The sequence below is a fragment of the Chlamydotis macqueenii genome, chromosome 17 (assembly GCF_036417535.1).
Source record: "Chlamydotis macqueenii isolate bChlMac1 chromosome 17, bChlMac1.mat, whole genome shotgun sequence".
Taxonomy (NCBI): domain Eukaryota; kingdom Metazoa; phylum Chordata; class Aves; order Otidiformes; family Otididae; genus Chlamydotis; species Chlamydotis macqueenii.
In genome coordinates, this window is record NC_141572.1 from 1,898,386 (window position 1) to 1,918,240 (window position 19,855).

The 19,855-nt window shown below is 65.6% G+C and overlaps 1 protein-coding gene across 1 annotated transcript in view; it reads left to right on the forward strand.

Annotated features, from left to right (window-relative positions):
• Nucleotides 1-3,067: 3,067 nt before the first annotated feature.
• MYO18B (myosin XVIIIB) overlaps nt 3,068-19,855 on the forward strand; it is a 60,190-nt gene continuing 43,402 nt past the window's right edge. Inside the window, exons 1-13 of the mRNA XM_086761743.1 lie at nt 3,068-3,229; nt 5,250-5,420; nt 6,025-6,735; nt 6,983-7,049; nt 7,264-7,376; nt 7,547-7,723; nt 8,745-8,943; nt 9,596-9,738; nt 10,363-10,463; nt 10,980-11,043; nt 12,531-12,675; nt 18,841-19,011; nt 19,341-19,431. Of these exons, the coding sequence (XP_086617869.1) occupies nt 3,068-3,229; nt 5,250-5,420; nt 6,025-6,735; nt 6,983-7,049; nt 7,264-7,376; nt 7,547-7,723; nt 8,745-8,943; nt 9,596-9,738; nt 10,363-10,463; nt 10,980-11,043; nt 12,531-12,675; nt 18,841-19,011; nt 19,341-19,431 (2,315 nt within the window). The remainder of the gene's footprint in view (nt 3,230-5,249; nt 5,421-6,024; nt 6,736-6,982; nt 7,050-7,263; nt 7,377-7,546; nt 7,724-8,744; nt 8,944-9,595; nt 9,739-10,362; nt 10,464-10,979; nt 11,044-12,530; nt 12,676-18,840; nt 19,012-19,340; nt 19,432-19,855) is intronic.

Below are 19,855 nucleotides of genomic sequence, written 5' to 3' on the forward strand. Positions count from 1 at the left end.
AGTAACACCCTCGGCTGGGTGTTTCTGTGTTTCCCCTTTCTTCCTCGGCATCCCGGAGAGATGTTTAGTTACAGGAGTCTGTCTGGGTTAATGAGAATTAAGGACTTACAGCGGGGCAAGGGATTAGCTTGGTATTTGCAAAAGCTCAGACGCTGCGAAGCTCTGTCACCCCAAGGTTATGGAGGGAGCGGCGGCAGAGCCCGGAGAGGCGGCAGCTCCAGCGCCGGGGCGCTGCGGGTCTGCTGGGAGCCCTGCCTTCCGCCGGGCTGGCTCAGGCGTCGGGCAGGGACGGGCTAACTCGCATCGATTTTCGCAGAAATGTGTTTGCTGGGAAGTGTTTTTGCAGTTTCAGAGTGGCGGCTGTGTCCTTAAAGACAGGCTAGAGCCCGAGAAGGCAGGAGGTGCCCTGCGGAGCCGCGCGGCCGTGGTGCAGCGCTGTGCTCGTCCCCGTGCCGCAGCCGAGGAGGGGAGTGGGCGCTCCGGGACCCCGGCAGGGATCATCCCTGGGGTGTCAGGAAGGCAAACCCCCGCTCCCTGAGCCGAACCGGCCTCGCGAGCCAGCCCCTCTCTGCGGGTGGTGGCGGGGCAGGCTGGGCCGGGGGGGCAGCAGGGTCAGCTGCACGGCAGACCCCCGGGATGCGGGCCCGCTGAGCGGGAGAGCGGCGGGGAGCGCGGGCCAGAGCGCCGCTAGCCCTGGGCACGTCTGTAGGTGACCAAACCAGGCTCCCCCTTCCCGAGCAAGGTACAAAAATAGCAGGAAATTCAGCAGATAGCTCATTTGCTAAAAATAATCCCAGTTGCAGCCGTGGCCTCTGCGGTTTGAGGAGTGCTCAAGGTAGAGCACGTGCTTTTCACTCCCGCGGTGGCGGAGCGTGAAGTACCTGCTCCTCGGGGCATCTCCAGGGCGAGGTGTGGCTTTTGCCGGCCGTGCTGCTGCGGCCGCCTCACCTCGCGCGGACGGGCGGCTGCGTTTCCCCTCGCCCTGCTTCTTGCCTTGTTTCCCCTTTTCCCCTCCCGTGCCTGCCTGCTGGTGGTTGGTGTTTGCGGGCGAGGAGCGAGCTGTGGCGCTGGCCGGCGCTGGGCGCGGAGCCGGCGCTGGTGGGATGGCGGGTTCTTGGTGTCACCCCCAGAATCGTGCCGTGAGCGGGACGGCGCCGAGGCCGGTGCCGCAGACCTGACGCGAGCCCAAGCAGGGCTTTGTTAGCAAACCCAGGGACGGCATCGGGAAGCTGGTTTTACACCCAGGTCGGGATTTATCCGGGTTCGTGTGACAGGCTGTGCTGCCGGGCTGGAAAAGGAGGCAGAGCAGGCTCCGGGCTCGCCCGGATGCGGGGCTGGGAAGAGGCTTTCCTGGCTGCGGCAGGCAGCTTTTCCTCGGGGAAAGGGAGAGATCGGAGAGCAGGAGGGACGGCAGATATTAAAAATGAGTCTGAAAAACAGAATAAAGCGAGAGCATCCTAGGAGAGGCGTTCTTACGAGCACTGTTCGGTGACTGCATTCGGTCCTTAAAAACAAAAAAAGAAAAAGGAGCAGATTTAGTGATTTACAGAAATATATTGAAAGAGAACCTGTTTCCAGTGTGTAATTTAATGCTAAGAAAAGCCAGTATCTGTAAATAACTTGAGATATTGTATCTATGAGAATCATTCTTGGGTTTCTGTACTCTTTTCATATTTATTGTGCGGAGGAGGGCTGCTGCTGCACGCCCGGTAGCACCGCTCACGGACTGCGGGGTTCGCCGGCCGCCGCGGGTGGTGGCTGGCGTGCCGCGCATCATTCGTTCCGCTGTTAGGTTTATTTTTTAAAGGGTTATTTTGGCACAGCTAAGCTGCTTCTGTGTGTTGGTCAGTACAGCTGCTCTCCTACGACGAGAACCCCAATAAAAACCGTCCTTTGCGTGTGCGCTCCCGCCTGGTTCTTTCGGTCTCGCCGGCCCCTTCCCTGCAGCGTGAGCCCCGTGCCCCGCTGCCCCGCTCAGAGCTGAGCCCCTTGGCTCGCTGGAGGAGCCGCCGTCGTGTGCACGGTGTGTGTTTCTGCTTTATCGCGGGGTGGCTGCTGGGGGATGCGCCGGCTGCATCCTGACGGTGGGACGGCGCCCGCTGTGGCGAGGGGGGGCCCGGGGGTGGTCCTCAGCCCCTGGCAGGGCCTGGGAGGTGACTTTCTGGAGGGACCCAGTGCTCGGAGCGAAGGGTCGTCCCACGCCGCGTGTCCCCGTGCCATTCCTGGCTGGAAGTGTTTGAACTGGTGGCGGTGAGACGCTGGGGGCGACTCTCGGCCTCGTGCCGGGCGACTGCAGCCTGACCGTCCCCTTTCCTTGTGAACAGCTCTTCCAGCTCTCAGTGCCGGTGCCCGGGCCGTCCGCGGAGCTCGCCGGGGGAGACGCGGAGCGGCGGCAGCGGGTGGGTTTCCCCTGTGCGGCTGGGCTCGGCCTGATCCCGCACCCCATGCGGGTGTTGGATACTGGGGCAGGTGGGACGGGGTCCTGCCCGCCCCTGGAGGGGTCCCTCTGCCCCGCGTCGTCGCCCTGAGGCCCCTCCACATCCTCGGTCCCCGTTAGAGCCCCGTGGGGAGGTGATGCTGGGGCCGGGGGGCCCAGGACCCCGGGGCAGGCAGGGCTGCTTGTCCCTCCCCACCTGCCCCGCCCGGGCACTGCCTGCGTTGGTGCCGTGGTGACTTTTCCTTTCCACCGCTGAGACGCTATTTTGGGCGCTGCTCTCGCTCCCTCCCCAGCTTGGCCCCCTCCTTGCGGGGCTGGGGGTGGCGGGGGGAGCTGGGGTGCTCTGGGGAGCCTTGTGCCGGAACTCTGAGCTGGGGGGCTGGGGGATGGCTGGGGTCCCCTCTCGCAGAGCCCTGGGCTGGCTCACGTCAACCCGCCGTGGTTCCCCTGCTTCTGTGGGGCGCAGCCGTGCACCGAGGGGGCACAACCACGCGTGCCAGGGAGGCCGCGGTGGCACACGCGTGTGCCGGGCGGTGTGGTGGGGCCAGGGAATTAGAGGGCCCCCCAGTGCCACGGCCTCTCCCCAGCCGAGGCCCCGGTGCCACCGCTGCGGCTATTTTTAGCAGTGACATGTGTCACCTCAGCTGCCGCCGCGGCGGGGGGAGGCACACGCCGCTGCCGCTCGCCCGCACGCCGCCTTCGCTCTCCGGCTCGCTGGGGTCCCGCACCGGCGGCAGAGCCCGGTGCTGGCCTGGGCCGTCAGCCCGCCTGCGCCCGCAGCTCCTCACCCAGGTACGGGCGCTCTGGGGGGGCCTTTGGGGCGGGGGGTCGGGGCCGGGGTCCGAGTGGAGGTTTTTGGCCGCGCTGGCAGCTGGCCGTGGGCCCCTCGGCGGGGAGGGCTATTTTTAGGTGGGAATGGATGGCGATAGCGGCAGCCCCGGCTCTGGGGGCGGCTTCCAGCCACCGGCCTGCTCTGGGAGAGATGCCGGGGAGGGCTGCGATGGGAGCGGGGACGGGAACGGGGACGGTGCTCCCCGCCCTGAGCGGGAGGGGGTGGTTGGGGACCCCTGGCTGGCCTCAGCTCCTGGCACCCACCAGGATGGTGACAGGTCCTGGGTGGGAGCAGGAGCGAGTCCCCGGCCGGCTCCTGCGTGGAGACCAAACCCACGCAGAGGGGGCCGCATCCCGCTCCCCGCGTGGGGGGAGCTGGCGTGGTGGTGATGGTGGTCCCCAGCCCTTGTTCGTGCCACGCTGTGTGCTGGGTCAAGGCGCGTCCCCCCGCTCCGTGCCTCAGATTCCCCATTTGCAGAGCAGGACTGAGGATCCCGCTCTGGCTGGTGGGCGCGGGGCGGCTGCCGCAGGCACGCTCCGTGCTCGGGGCTCCGGCTGCGCCGTTCGGGGCCGGCTCTCCCCCTTGGCCCCAGAGCCCTGGCTGGGGTCACAGCGTGGGGCAGCGCCAGTCCCCAGTGGGAGCGAGGGCACGTGGCGCCCGGCGCTGCCGCCGCAGAAGGCAAGTGACATTCCTGGGCCGGCTCCTGGCCGCTCCCGGTGCTCCTGCCCTTTACTGTACAAGGAGATGCGGCTGCCGGCGCGAGCGGCAGGGCCAGACGAGCCCCGACCCGCTCGCTGCATGAATGATCCCAACAGGTGAAGCTGGGGTCAGCCTGAAATGGGGCACGGGCGGGCTCCCGCGGCCACCCTGTGCCACCCGGCCCGGGACAGCGGGGTCCCAGCACCGCCCTGGTGCCGCTGACACCCTGTACCCCCACCTCCTCACACCTCCGGGCGCCTCGCTGCGCCGTGCCGGGGCAGCTGCTTGCGGCGTGTCCTCTGCATCACTGCCAAACGCCCCAGGCTGCCGCGCTCGACCCGGTGCCGTGAGCCTGGACTGGGGCAATAACGCCCGGCGAGGCGGTGGTGCTGCCGGCCCCGGCGCAGCCCACGGGAGCCCCTGGCTAACTCTCTCCTCTCTCTCCGCCTCGCGCACCCGATGCGGCCCGCGGCTCTCCGTGCAGCGCCGTCCTGCCTCGCCGCCGCCATGGCCATCTCCTCGCGCCTCGCGCTCTGGGAGCAGAAGGGAAGTCTCGGTCCGGGGCGGCACCGGCGACGCTGCGGGGCTGGAGGCTGGTGGGGCGCCCGGGGGCCTGGTGCTGGGCGGGGGGACGCACCGCAGCCAGCCTGCCGCACGCCTCGGGGGCCGGCGTTCCCTCGCCTTCCTGTGCACGTTGCTCCTGCTGCGTCCAACCGCACGGGCACCTTTGCAGCCTGAACGTTCCGGTTTGAGCGATTTTGCCGCTGTTTTGGGGCACGCAGTTCCCCGCAGGGCTTGGCGCTGGCGCGGCTTGGGAAGCCCTTCGCTGTGGGAGCCGTGGGGCTGTGTTTCGGCTTGCGGCCCGGCGCGGGGGGACGCACAGATCCGCACGTGGCCGCAGCGATGCTGGGCGCTGCTTCTTGGCTCGCTGCAGCCGGGACAGTTCCTCCCGCGGCCGTGCCAGAGCTGCTGGGCGTCGGGCAGAGCTGGCAGCGCGCGTCGGCTCCCCGCCGCACCCAGCACGTGGCGGCGCGCGGGAAGCCCGGCGCTTCGCTGCGGGGCTTTTCTTCTCGGTGCTTCTCCTGCTCGCCACAACATCCCCAAACTGAGCTGGTGCTCACCAGTGGCCCGTGGCCTGGCTGGCAGCCTGCGAGGTGTCACGGCCGCGGCTGGCCCCGCCGGCGGAGCGGGGCGCTGATGCTCCGCTGCTCGTGCCACTGACTCGCCCGCGGGGCTGGCTTTGCCGGGGCTCCCGTCCCTGCGCCGTGCCCCGTAACCCAGCCTCCGCTCCCACAGATACGGGACGAGGACCGGGGGCCGCCCCCGTCGCCTGCGCCCCTGCTCCTGTCGGTCATTCCCGGGGGGTTCATCAAGCAGCTTGTGCGGGAGACCGAGAAGGAGGCCAAGGCGGCGAAGCTGAAGAAGGAAAGCAAGGCGAGCGCGAAAGAGGAGGTGAGCAGCTATGAACCCCGCGCGGGTCTCCGCAGCTGGGTGTCCTCGGCTGTCCCCAGCCCAGAGCGGTTCCTGGGGGGCTGTGGGACCCCGCGGTGCCGGGACCAGAGGGGATTTTTTGCACGAGGTGGGCTGGACGGCGAGGCCCGGGCTCGCAGCACACTGTTGGCTGCAGCCACCAGCCTTGAGCAATTAACGCTGGAGACTTCGTTAATGTGACTTGCCATTCCCAACTTGCTTAATTGCAAGGGGAGCAATTAGGCAGAGCACAGGGCTCTCCAGTTCACCTTGCTGAGCGCAGGAAGGGGAGCGCGTGGGGCATCCCTGGGCACGGCACCGAGCGGTGACCCCGGGTGCGGCGGGTGGGACGTGGCCAGGTGGGAGGGAGGAGGAGGAGGAGGAGGAGGAGGAAGATGCCACCGACTGCAGCCACATGGCCGGGTCCATGCAGCCACCTGCGGCCGTTGGCTGTGCCCAGGGCAGGGCTGGACCCCGCGTCCCGCAGGGCAGGGCTCGGCACGAGCATCCCGCAGCGGGCTGCGGCGCTGGGGCCGGGTCCTCCCCAAATCCCTATCGGACCCGGCTCCTCTCCTTTGCTCCGCAGCCCGTGGTGGACGACGGCGAGGCCCGAGCCCGGGACCCCCCAGCCGCCGGAGGAGCGGTGGCCGGTGAGGGACAGCCGCTGCAGAACGGGCTGCACGCCGAGGGGCAGGGAGGCCAGGGGGTCCCGGCCCCCCCACGCAAAGAGCTGCCACCTGGGAAGGCTGCGCCGGGGGCCATCTCCAGCAAAACCCCGTCCCCTGCGCCCAGCTCGGCGCCAGCTGCCCCCCAGCCGACACAGACCCCTCCCAAGCCCGCAAAACCCTTGTGCCCAGAGAAGAGCCCCAGGGACCCCTGCCCGGTGGGCAGCCCCCCGGCTCCAGCCCCCACGCCCAGCAAGGGCCCCCAGCGCTGCGGCAAGGTCCCAGCGAAGGAGGGGGACGCGCCCAAGGGGACGGGCCCCCAGAGCACGAAAAAGGAGAAGGGGACACCCCCCAGCCAGGAGCAGCACCCAGCGAAAGCGAGAGCCCAGAGGGAGCCGGCGGCGGGGCCAGCCGGGAAAGGGCCAGAGAAGATGAAGAAAGACATCGGAGGTGGCAAGAAGGAGCCAAGGGAAGTGAAAAAGCCTGGGAAAACTGTGAACAAGTCAGAAGGCCCCAAGGGGGAGCCGGGAGGGATCCAAGAAAAGTCGGAAGATGTGGCAAAGGAGGTGGGGAAGGAGAAGGAAGAGCCGGGAGAGAGCACGGAGTTGGGCGAGAGCGTGGACAAGGAGCAGGTAACGCGCCCGCGGGGCTGCCGGGCTGTCGCCCCGTCTCGGGGCACTGGTGCTGCTCTCTGGTTTCACGCAGCTCTTCCCTTTCGGGTGGGCTCGGCCGGGGGAAGGTGCCCCCGCGCCAGCTGGGGGGCAGAGGAGGGGCAGGGGCTCCAGCTGGATGTGCTGCTGTCCGTGAGGCCAGTGCAGTGTGCCCAGCTCAGTTTTCTGCCGGTTCATCACAATTTTCCTCTCTCCTCCCTCCCCGCAGGCTCCGAGGGATGTTTGGTACGAGGCGGAGAAGGTCTGGCTCGTCCAGCGGGACGGATTCACACTGGGTACCTTGCCTTCCTCCGCCCTCGCTTTCCAGTGCCGCGGATCGGCGGTGCCTCCAGCCCGGCTGCGGGTCGGCAGCAGGGTGGGCGCCGGGTGCTGCTCTGGCACCATGTGTGGCCGTGGCCCGGCGGGGCTGTGGGTGGCCGTGGCCCCCCGGCAGCTCCCCGAGCTGCAGCCAGCTCTGCCCCGAGCTGCATCCTCATCCTCTCCTTGCAGCCACGCAGCTGAAGCCGGACGTGGGGACGCCCGAGCTGCCGGCGGGGAGGGTGAGGGTGCGCCGGGAGGTGGACGGCAGCATCACCGAAGTGGACGAGGACAGCGTGCAGCGGGTGAGCCCCCTCCTCGGTTTTGGCTGGGGATGGGACCCCTACCCGCAGCGCGTGGGGCCCGGGGAGATTAGACCAGGGTAGCAGCCGCGTCACTGGGGCCGGGGTGCCGGCGGGGTACGGCCCAGCCTGTCCCGCGATGGCAGAGCTCGAGGGGGGCTCTCTTCCCGCAGACCAACCCCCCCAGCCTGGATTACGCCGAGGACCTGGCCGCGCTCGTCAGCCTCAACGCCTGCAGCGCCCTGCACACGCTGCAGCACCGCTACCGCGCCCGCCTGCCCTGCACCTTCGCCGGGCCCAGCCTCCTGGCCATCAGGCCCGGCTTCGCCGCCAGCAGCGGCTCGGGGAAGGTGAGGGCCGGCCGCGGTCGCCCGTGGGAAGCGGTCACCCGTGGGGATGGTGGCGGAAAGAGCCGGGCGCTGCGGTACCGGCAGGTGGCACCGTGGGACCGTCACGGCGCGAGCGAGTGCTGGGGCCGGGGATGCTCCGGGGACACTGGGATGCTCGGGCTGGGGATGCTCTGGGGACACTGGGATGCTCGGGCTGGGGATGCTCCGGAGACACTGGGATGCTCGGGCTGGGGATGCTCCGGGGACACTGAGATGCTCACACCGGAGATGCTCTGGGGACACTGGGATGCTGGGGCCGGGGATGCTCCGGGGACACTGGGATGCTTGGGCCGGGGATGCTCCGGGGACACTGGGATGCTGGGGCTGGGGATGCTCCGGGGACACCGGGATGCTTGCGCCGCGGATGCTCTGGGGACACTGGGATGCTCGCGCCGGGGATGCTCCGGAGACACTGGGATGCTTGGGCTGGGGATGCTCCGGGGACACTGGGATGATGGGGCTGGGGATGCTCCGGGGACACTGGGATGCTCGCGCTGGGGATGCTCCGGGGACACTGGGATGATGGGGCCGGGGATGCTCCGGGGACACCGGGATGCTCGGGCTGGGGATGCTCCGGGGACAGTCAGGACCTGGGATGCTCAGGGCCGGGGATACTCAAGGCTGGAGGTGCTCTGGAGACACTCAGGACCAGAGTTGCTCTGGAGGGATGCTCGGGGCAGGGCGTGTCCTGAGGATACTCATGGCTGGAGACCCTTTGGGGCTGGGAATGCTTGCGACTGGGCAGCAATCCCAGCACAAAAGTTTTCCTGATTTCAGGAGCAAATTGCTGTGTTGTGGTGACTGCACCCCTCCCAGCAGCCTGGGGGTGCAAGGGGTGGGGATGGAGTGGGCCCGGGCTGTGGTGCCCGGGGTGGTGGGACCACCATGGCACCCTGGGGAGAAACCATCACCCTGGGTGTGAATGTCGTCAAGATTTTCTCTACAAGAGGGCTGTTCTGGGGTGTGCTCTCCCTGCCGGCAGGCGTTCAAAGGGAAGAGGGACTGCATGCCCCCGCACATCTGCTCGGTGGCGCAGCGAGCCTACAGGAACCTGCTGATGCAGCGGCAGGATCAGGCCATCGTGCCCCTGGGGCGCAGCGGGGCTGGCAGGACCACCTGCTGCCGGAGCGCCCTGGAGTACCTGGTGGGCACGGCGGGCAGCGTGGACGGCAGGGTCTCAGGTACGGGGGGCAGCGTGGGTGGCAGGGTCTCGGTTTCGGGGCACGGTGGGCAGCGTGGGTGGCTCTGCAAGCGCAGCGTGGGCCGGTGGGGCTGCGGGGCTGCAGCCCAAGACGCAGACGGGCGGCGGGGCTCCCGGTGCCGCTGCCCCTTCCCCGTCCCAGACCCAACAGATTTGCTATTTTGGTCAACACCCGAGTAAGCACCAGACAGGAATTAGTAGCGTGCTTGGGGCAGCACTTTTCCCGTTCGATCAAGTTACGCGTGACGTGAGAGGAAGCGCTGTTAAGCAGTCGGTAGCTTTAGGGACGGGTGTGGATTTCGGAGGTCTGGGCGAGCTCCATGCTTTTGCAAAGGGCTGACCAACGGCCCGGAGCGGGGTGCAGGTGCGGGCAGCCTGACACGTTCCCTTCCCGCCAGCGCACACGTGCTCTCGCGGTGCGGGGCACTAACCCCGTGCCCGGGCAATGCTCCGGGTGTCCGAGTGCTGGGATGGACGCGTGGGAACAGCAGGCAGAGGAGCAGCCCGAAGCCTCCCTCAGCTCCTTTTTGCAGCCCTGGCAAGGGCTGGCTCTCTCCCGGTGGGCACCGGGGCCACGCGGGGCTGCAGCCATCGCGGGGTGGCTCAGGGGGCTGCCGGTGCCGGTTTTGCAGTGGAGAAGATCCAGGCGATGTTCACCGTGCTGGGAGCCTTCGGGTCGGTGACCACCGGCCACAGCAGCAGCTCCACGCGCTTCTCCATGGTCCTGTCGCTGGATTTCAGTGCCACCGGCCGGATCACCGCTGCTCACCTCCAGGTAGCCCGCGGGCCCCGTCGCCTGGCGAGAGGTGGGAGGGCTGCGACTGAAAGAGGGGTGCTCGAGACGGAGGTGAACGGTCCCTGTGACGCATCTTGGGGGCAAGAGCGACCGCGGTGCCGGGAAGGGGCCGAGGAGCGATGCGATGTTCTGCTTCTCCTGGACCAAAGGTGCCCCAGGTCGTGGCGGGGTCCCTGCAGCCTGTCGCCCCCTCCCCTGGCAAGGAGCGCGGCGCAGAGCTGGAGTGAAATGTTGATGAGGAAATGTATAATTCAGCATTTCATTAGCGGCGCCTTACACACCAGCCTCGAGCAGGAGGGGCTGGGGGCTTTTGTCACTGTCAGGGCTGTTGCACAAAGGCACTTCCACCGGTGCCCCCCGGGCCTCGTCTGGTGGAGGGGAGGGCTTGAGCCGGTGCCTGCCCGTGGGGAACACTGGGGCTGCCCCACTGCTGCCCCTCCTCTGCCCCGCCCTGCCTTGACAGCTCCCAGTAGCATCTCCCCTTCTCCCAGTGCCACTGTCCCCTCTCTTCCCCGGGTGCCCGGGCACCCCGGCGCAGCGCCCGCCCTGCCTGCGCCTGGGGCTGGGGGCTGCTGCTGACGCCTGCCCCGCTCCCTCCCCCAGACCATGCTGCTGGAGAGGGGCCGCGTCGCCCGGCAGCCCCACGGCGAGAGCAACTTCAACGTCTTCCCCCTGATGCTGGCGGGGCTGGATGCGGCGCAGAGGTGAGCGGGCGGCTCCCGCAGCGTCGGGCGGCTCGGCTCCTCGCCCGGCTGGGGGTACCCCCACCCCCGAGGGGCTCCCCCGGGACCGACACCCAAGTTTGCTCTGGCAGCGTGGTTTCTGAGCCCCCGCTGCTGAGAAAGAGATTGTGAGGGTGACCGCGTTAGTGACCCCACAGGGATTTTTATACGCTTATGTATTAGAGATTTTCTATTAAACCGGGGTTTTTTCTGGTGCTTTATTTTCCCCATCACTAAATTTCGAATTGGGCCGATCAGATGAGACAGACGTTCCGTTCCCCACTTGCTTCTGACTTTCCGCGGTGAAGGGTCCTGGGGTGTCTGGGGCCGGCCCGGTCCCCCGTGCAGGGCAGAGCCCCGGGAGCCGTTCCCAGTGGGGCCCCGTGGACGTCGTTGTAAGGGCGAAGGGGCTCTGCGGGTGTCGGAGATGCTCCCCGAGGGGAGCGGGGGGGGTGGGGCAGGAGGGGCTTGGGTCTCATTCTCTGTAACCGCTCCCAGGACGACGCTGCACTTGCACCAGGCGGCTGAGAGCAACTCCTTTGGGATCCAGCCCTTTGTGAAGGTAGGGACGCTGCGGCACGCGCCTCCTCATCCCGGTCAGGGGCCGCGGTGGGTCCTGGGCTGTGGGCGGCTTGGGGTGGTGGCGCCGTACCAGGGTGCGGAGGGAGCGAATGCCGGGGTGCGAGGCTGGGTCTGCCCAAAATCCCCTGGGACAGCCCCGCGGGAGCAGGGCAGCCGCAGGGACGGGGCACCCGCCCCGGGGACAGATCCCGCTGCTCCGGGATCAGCAAGCCCTGGCGTTGCCTTGCAGCAGCAGCTCCTGGGGGGCAAGTGCAGACCCCAGAAAGTGATGTTCGGGGGCTGGCAGTGCTGCCCTTGGTTTCCAGCACTGGCTCCTTGCTGCTTGGAGCCGTTTGCAAAGACCAGGCAGGCTGCCGCGAGCCGAGGCGCTGGGATGGACGGCAGCAATTTGCAGTTACATCATCTACTGATGAATTCGGCGTTCGGTCTTCACCAGTGACCTCCGGCTCTGGGCCGGCAGTTGGAGCAGGGGCTGGCGAGGAGGGCACGGCTAGGTCCTGGCTCTGCTGGGGTCAGGGAGGGGATTTCACCCTCCTTTCGCAGGAGGGTGAGCCCCCCAAAAGCTCCCCGTGGGGGATGAAATTCCGCACCGCAGCCCGGCCTGGCCGAGCAGGGAGCTGGTAGTGCTCCTTTCGCCCTCTCTGGAACCCGCCTGGAAGGAAAGCCGGGGCGGTGGGGTGCTGCGTTTGGGGTGGGATGGGATTTGGGGAAATCTGTCAAGTTTTCCCTTCTGACGGGTGCTCGGGATGCTGAGACTGAAAATCTAATTGGTGGCTTCATCGCAGCCTTCATCCCTGCAGCTGGTGGGGATGGATAACCCCCGCTGGGACACTGGTGTCGCAACTATTCGGGTTATTTGTTTGAGTCGGGAGAAATCGCAGACCTCAGCTGTGTTTTCTCGTTAGTGGCCGCCCCGTAAAGCTCTGCAGGAGCTGGAATCCTTTGGACCGCGCGGTCCCTGCCGAGACGGGGATGCTGCCCGCTGGAGCCCACCTGCAGTGTTTGTCCCCCAGTTCAGGGGGGAAAGGCCCTCATTTTGTGGTGGGGCTGCATTTGTTAAAAAAAAGAAAAAAAAATTGCAGGGGTCACGGACGGGGCTGCCGTGGTTGGGGGTGGGCAGACGAGGTGCTGCTGGGGGCTGGAGGCTGTTTGGCTGGGCCCCACACGCCCGCCGGCACACGTACGCAGCGAGAAGGGAGAAGATGTAAAACATCTGTCTCCACTGCTGCGTAACGTCCCTGCGGACGCTCCTGGTGTGGGAATTGTGAGGTGGTGTACGGCGAGAGGATGTACCCCTGCCAGGGGCTTCTCCCACTGCTGTCCAAACTGTTCCTAGTGTCCTTATTGTCATCTTCTCGCTCGCCACCCAGTTTTCATACTCCCTTTCGTGTACCCCTGCGTCGCCCTGCGCTGGGATGCTTCGGCAGAGGCAGTGACGTTTCCCCTCCCGTCTCTTTCCGCCCGCAGCCCGAGGAGAAGCAGAAAGCCTCGGCGGCGTTCGCCCAGCTCCGCGCTGCCATGGCCACCCTGGGCATCACGGCGGAGGAGCAGGCGGCCGTCTGGCGAGTCTTGGCCGGCATCTACCACCTGGGAGCCGCCGGCGCCTGCAAAGGTAGGGGGGGCTCCTGCCTCTCCTTCGCTCGCGCCTCGTCGCAGTGCGGGGGGTGGAGGAGGGCGAGGGAGCGGGTCCCAGCGGCGCGTGGTGCTTGGGCACGCTGCATGCCGGGAAGCGTGCGGGAGCGATGCTCGGGCGGAGGCCGCTGCGCGGGCGGCGGCTCCGAGGGCTCCGTTGGCCGCGGGGGAGCTGGGTGATGCTGCGTGCTGGCTTCCTGCGTGGGTCTGACCCCCGGCCACGTCGGACGGGACGGGGGCTGCTGGGCATCGCCGTGGGCCAGCTCTTCGGGAAGGAGCCGGGTAGGGAACTCGCTTGTTGGCGCGTTGTCCCCTACGACACTGCGAGGGGACAGCTTCAGGTAGTGATGATTTTGTCATCTCTTGCGGGCCTGAAACAGTAACTGGGTTACAACAGGCTGAGTCTGGGTGAAGACTGTATTTATCAAGACTCTGTTAACACAGGCGCGCGGAAATTGCCCGACCCCTTACGAATGGTTTGAAGATGCGCTCTGACCCGTTTCAGAGAGCGCCGCGTTGATTTACACACCTCAGTTTGCACAAAGGCTGCTGTGAACTGAGCCGTCGACGTTTATGAATGTCTCTGCAACATGTCACAACATATCTTATGATAATTTAGGCCATTAATCATTTATTAATTATTTTAAAAGGATGGGCGCTGTCGGCACTTACAGCGGGCTCTGTCTCCTCTCTGCCGTTCTCTTCCCCGTCTCCCCTGGTGCCCTTCCAACTTTTAAAAAATGGACTTGCTGTCTGCGGCTGAGGTGTGAGATGAGGCTCTTGGCAGGAAAACTGAAAACCCTTCTGCCCCAAAAGCTTTCAGAAGATGGATGCTGGGACACCTCTCGCTTTAAGGGTGCCCGGCTCCAAGGGCGACGGAGGGTGGGCTCTGAGCTGGCAGCGGTGGGTTTGCTAGCTGGGCTGGGCCGGTTTGTGCAGGCTTCCCGAGCCGTCTGTGCCGCGCATCCTGCGAGCCAGCCTGGGAGCGAACGGAGTGCTGCGTTCAGCAAACCTCACACGTCGGCGTGAGCAGGGCCGTAAATAGCGGCGCTTGCGGCTTCGGGGCGGGCGTGGGTGCAGGATTAGCACCCAGCGCTCATCTCGGCATGGCTCGCGCCGGTATTGATTCCCCCGTCACGCACCAACAAAAGGGGAGAAATGAAAGGAAATACGGATAAAAAATGGATCAAAGCCGGCTGGAGCAGGAGTCTCAGTGGGGGCGACGACTCCTTTAATGTGGTTAAACCTGTCTCCTGATAGCCACCCCTTCCCTTCCCCTTTCACGCGCTTTGAAGTTGTATATTCAAAATCCTCTCCTTGAAATCTCACCCGTGGGAGCCTCAGCGCTGGTTTTTTGCTGGCGTTCAGGTGCACGGCCTCCACCGCTGCCGTCCCCGCGACGGCGGCCCCGACGCGTGCCCTGCTCCGGCTGCCGGCCCCCGGCACGGGTTAAATGCCCTTTTTTTTCCTTCTGCTGGTGGCTCTCATCTTCTCGCAAACACAGTTTGCCCAGGAGTAAACCAGGAGGGAATAGCACTGCTTCTCTCTGGCTGAGAGTGGAAATTACGCTCGCAGACAGAAAGGCGGCGAGAAGAAAGGGCTGGATTTCAAAAGCCGGCTCCATCCCAGTGTCAGTGTCTCCCGCTGCCTTTGAAACGTGTTTGTGCGGTGCTTTTTGTGAGAAAGCAGCCTGACAGCCAGAGGCCAGCGGGGCATCCCGGGTACCATTCACCGGCGTGCACCCGGCCCCTTTGCGGGCCGCAGAATATTAGATATTTTCATTTATTCCTCGCCTCTTTAAGCGGGAAGGAGGTTTTGGGCGCAGCTGCGGGTCGGCGTTCAGCTGCTCTCCAGCTGTCCCTTTTGCTGACTGTTATGAAAATAAAGCCTCGCGGCTCCGTGCTTTCTGCGGGCTTCCTGCCGCGCGCCCTCGGTCCAGGTGACCGGCTTGCCGGGTCGCTGGAGTCCTGCGGTGGCCGGGAGCCAAGCGTGGCTCCCCGAAACCTCTCCCCGTGCACTGGCGCAGCCGAGGCTGCCTCAAAACCAGTGATTTTTGGATGGAGGTGAACCTGTAAGGGCAGGAGTGTAGGAGGGGGGAGCTGGACCCCGCTGCTCAGGCAGGGGAGGCTCCGAGCCCCCCGAAACCCTGGGGAGGTTGGTAGCTCCGGGGCAGCATCTTGCATCCGCCGCCCTCCCGCATCGCCTCGTGGGACTGGGCTGGTTCCCTGCACCCGCACCCCGGTGGCAGAGTGATGGATTTTGGAGTCCAGAATGGGACACTCCCAATGAGTAGCACGGAGTGACCGCTGTGGCATCACGCCCTTGGGAGGCAGGAGAAGGAGCATCCCTGTTTCAGGAACCCAAGGTGCCGGCGCGCGGGGCCCTGCCGTGTCCCTGCGGGGTCTGCGGGCGACGGGGCTGGCAGGAGCAGTGGGGATGGATCCCCTTGAACACCCTGTTAGCTCTGGGAAGCGGGAAGTTTCCAGGAGCGCTGGAAGCCGTTTAGCCAGCCGCGGTAGTGGGGACATCCATCAAACCGTGAGGTGGGAGTGCCGGCAGCATCCGCCGGGCGTTCATTCCGCAGCTTCCCGAGCGCAGGTGTCAGTCAGGCGCGGACTGGGGTGACGTACTGCTTTCCCACCAGAGCTGAGAAAAACGCCTTAAACCTGCGTTACCACTGCGGTTTCACAGCTCCCGAGGTGCAGCGGCCTTTCCTTAACTGCTGTGGAGACGGCGCTTTGTTCTCGGTTCCACCCGGGCTCAGGTTTACCGGAGTTTTTCCCCGCTGCCTGTTGCTGAAAGGAGGAGGGAGCAGCGTATCCGTCAGCAGCACCGCATGGGCCTGTCCCCTGTGTGACAAATTCACCGATGCCACGGGAAAAACGCTCCGGTGGCTGCAGCACGGTGCCCGGAGCCGCGTGCCTGTTCCCCGGCGCTGGAGGTGCAGAGGCGAGGGCAGGACCCCGTGCAGGGAGCCCTGCCGCTGCTGTAGCTTCGCTTTTCCTTGCAGAGCGGCTGGAGCCCGGCGACGGCCCTGGATATCGTTAAGTGACCGGCTTTGCCGTAGCTCTGCGCTGCAGCTGGGCGAAAGGCCACCTTGTCCTGCTGGGAAGGGCCCCTCCGCTTTCCTGCGCCATCCATCAAAACAATTCTTGGAAAGGGTTGCGTTAGGGCTGGCCTCTCCGTCGTGCCAGTTTTTTTCTCTCTCTGTTAAAGCTTTTGCTCTTCGGCATCCGAGGTTTCTTGCTGTAGAGGGAAGCGTGGATGATTTGGCGTCTTTTCTTTTTGGTGGTGACGGCTCTGTGCCGCTTGAGTCGCGGCCCTCAGGAGCGATGGTTTCACCCCGGAGAAGCCTGATGGCTTCACGGGAAAGCCCAAAACAAGGTGACACCAGGTCTTAGTGCAGTGACCACCCAGCCTCTCGGCACTGGAGGAGTCCTTGGCATTGTCTTTCCCCGGGCAAGAGGATTTAGGCGGGATGGTGCGGGGGGACCCCGGGTTGGAGCGCAGATCGGGCAGCGCGGCGTGGTCTGCCGCCCGGCTCTGTGGAGCGGAGCGGTTTGCTGGGAACGGTTTGCTGGGAACGGTTTGCTGAGCAGCTCGCGCCCTGAGCAGGGAGCGGGGAGCAGGTCCGGCACACGCCGAGTTACGCACTGTCCGTCCAGCGCTCTGACACCTTTGTTACAGACAGCCGGAGAACCGCAGCCGGAGCGCGGATTTCTTTAATCGAGCTGTTACGCAGCCCTTCCCGTTGTTGGAGACAGGCTTCAGCGTGCCGTACATCAGGCAGCCGGGCAGCAGAGAACAGCCTGGAGAATTTAGTGCAGGACAGATAAATCATCCGTTCAGGCCGGGAGGAGCTTCCTCCCTCTCCCTGTCCCCTCCCGGGGTAATAAAGAGGAACAAATGGGCTTTTTTATTTGTCCCATTAGCAGTGCAAATGTTTTGATGATAAAATAAGTGAAAGGAAAAAAGAGGAGGCTGACAAAGCGTGCCCTGTGCAGTGGCGGGGCCGGGGGGGGTGCTGCATGCCGCTGCCGCTGTTTGTATTTTGTGAAGTGTGAAACGGTGCCCGGCCTCTCTGGGCTGGGGGCTGCGGGGTGGGCGAGCAGCGGGCACGGCGGGGTTTGCAGGAGCGGCTGACTCTGCGCACGCCAGCCACTGACAGCAATTTGGGGAGCACTGAGGGGGGAAGGAGCGTGTCCGGGGGTACCGACATGCCGGGCAGCCTCTGACACCGCGCGCGGGTCGGACAGCGGTTGTTCGGTTTTGCGGAGGCGTGAAGCACGGTGCTGCATCCCTCTGCCCCGGGGCTGTGGGAGTTGCTGGCGTGGGATGCTGGAGTGGCTGGTCAGCCAGAGTGGGATGTGGGATGCTGGGGTGGGCAGTGTGGGATGCTGGAATGGCTGGTGAGCCAGAGTGGGATGTGGGATGCTGGGGGGGGGGGGGGGGGGGGCCAGTGTGGGATGCTGGAGTGGCTGGTGAGCTAGAGTGGGATGTGGGACGCTGGGGTGGGCAGTGTGGGATGCTGGAGTGGCTGGTGAGCCAGAGTGGGATGTGGGACGCTGGGGTGGGCAGTGTGGGACGCTGGCAGCGGCAGCCTGGCCGGCGGGGCAGGTCTGTGGCACGCAGCAGCGTGCGGAGATCTTCTGTCCGATGGGAATGGGCTTCTGTCCAGCCAGCTCAGGTGGAAACGAGTGCAAACAGAACAAATCAAAGCCCGGACTGTTGAGGCAATTCCTGTCTGCGCCAGCACAGCCCTTGATGTTGGAGTCCCTCAGTCAGAATGAAAAATAACGGGAAAAGATCAAAGGGGAAGGGAAGAGGGGGGCTAACTCTCGTGGGTGGGCTGGGAAGCAGCCTCACGGCCCTGGGGAACGCGGCCTTTTGCTGCTGCGTGCATCACCTCGGCCGGGAGCGGGGATCAGCCCCCCCCACGGGGCTGGTCAGGATGCGGCCACCATCCCAAACCCTCTCCCTGGCCGCCAGCCGCCTGCTGTGTTTCAAGGCTGCGCAGCACCTTTCCTTCCTGGACTTGTGAAAGGGTTTGCAGGCTGCTTCCCTGTACATTTTAATCGTTAAGCAGGAATCGCTGTTGCCGGGTGTGAATAACGTGTGCCAGCTCCGCTGACAGCGTGGGGAGGAGCGGTGCTCTCGGGCTGACGGGGACGGCAAGCGTGGCTGGGGCTGGGGAAGGTGATCCGGGATTTTGAGGGATTGGTTCGTAATCCCATCAGCTTCCACCCTCGCATCTGCTGGTTTGCTGCGCTGAAGCTCCTGAAGCGCGCGGCCTCACCAGCGCGTGAGGGGTCGCGTGGCCCCCGGTTCCCGGCTCGCGCTGAACGGCATCAAAACCTCTCCCTGGAGCCGGTCTCCTCCCTGCCCGTCCCGCTGGCTGGTGGGATGCTCTGAGCGCCCGGGGAGCACGGCAGCGGGGGAAATACCTTCAAAGGCATTGACTTGAGATCCCTAAAGTGTTGAATTGTCTTCTGAAGAAACAAAAAAAAAAGATCCTCTTATGCTAAACGACCGCCCAAGGGACAAATCTGTCTGCCCTCCTCGCGCCCGCCAGCCTGTGGTGTGATCGGTGACCCGCAAAGCTGGGAAATCCTCACAGCCGCTGTTAGCACGCACGCAGGGAGGGCAGCCCCACGCGCTGCCGGAGCCCAGCGGCCACCGAGAGCGGGTCCGGAGGCTGGAGAGAGAGAGACAGGCCTTGTCCCCGGAGGAGAGGGGACTGCCAGAGGCGGCGGGTGGACTCTGAGGGGGAAAAAGCTTCTTGGTTCGGTTAGTGACGTTGCGCGGATGCTAAAACTCTTCCCAGCAGCCGTGCCTCCACGGTGCAAACCGCCTCTCGCTGTGGGGTGACGTACAGAGGACAAGCATCCTCGTCTCGGCCGAGTGGCCAAGCGCTGCTGGGGGCAGAGATCCCCTCCCTGCCCACCGGCACGGCTCCCGCCGGCTTTGCCCGGGCCAGCTCTTGGCCCAAAGGGCGTTTCCAGGCTGTGGTCTGCAGGGTCGCTGCTCCGAACGGGTCAGCAAGGGTGTTACACGTGGAAATCTGCCGGAGGGGCCAAGCCTGTGCCCGGCTCTGCTCGGGCCGGCCCTGCCTGAGCCCTCGACGCCCCCATGTCCCCCTCCCCAGTTGGCAGGAAGCAGTTCATGAAGTTCGAGCGTGCGAGCGATGCCTCAGAGGTGCTGGGCTGCGACCCGGAGGAGCTCACCACTGCCGTCTTCAAACACCACCTGAAGCAGATCCTGGCGCAGGCGACAGCGCGGGGCCAGCGGCTGCAGCCAGCGGAGGAGAGCCCGGCAGGTACCGGGATGCTGCATCCCTTTTTCCTTCGTTTAGGGGCGGTGGGGAAGTGCTGCGCTCTGGAGACCTGGGCACGGCTGTGCTCCTGCTACACAACTTGCAGACCTTTAACATGGCAATGGTTTTATTTCTTAAACGTACGTTGGGCAGGAGGCACCAGAGGAGCCAAAGGCAGGCGGGTGGACGGGCGCTGCTCGCATGCCCGGAGCAATGCCGTGCCCGGCAGAGGCTGGGAGCCGGGCAAGGGAATCCCCAGCCCAGCTGCGTAGGCTGAGCTCGGCTGAAATAAGTGATGTGGCTTTGCCTGCTCTTCCCTCTGCCTGTGCCAGGGCCGAAGATGACGGGCGTGGAGTGCGTGGAGGGCATGGCTTCGGGTCTCTACGAAGAGCTCTTTGCCGCCATCGTCTCGCTGATCAACAGGTACGGAGCCGCCGGGCACCACGCTGGGGGTGTCTGCGGGTGATGTCTGCTTCTCCTGGGGCTTTGCTGGGGGCTCCGGGGAGAGGCATGGAGCAGGCGACCGCTGCCTGCTGGAAAAAGAAAGTTCTGCGAAAATCTCCATCTGGGAGAGCAAGCTGGCTCTCAGGACCTCCCGTGGGCTGTTGGCCCTGCACGAGCCGGCGCTGGGGACAAAGGACCCCACGGAGCAGCAGTCTCCGTGCATCCAGGCGTTGCACAAGGCAGCGCGTGTCCTGCCGGCATGGGCAGCATGGCACGGAGATCTGGCACCGGCAGTGCCCGGCTGGCATCGCTTCCGCTGCGGCTGGAGGAGATGCTGCCGGCAGACCTGGAGCAGCGGAGAGCAGGGCGTCGCGGCGCTGGGAGGAGCAGCCCGGCTTCTTAT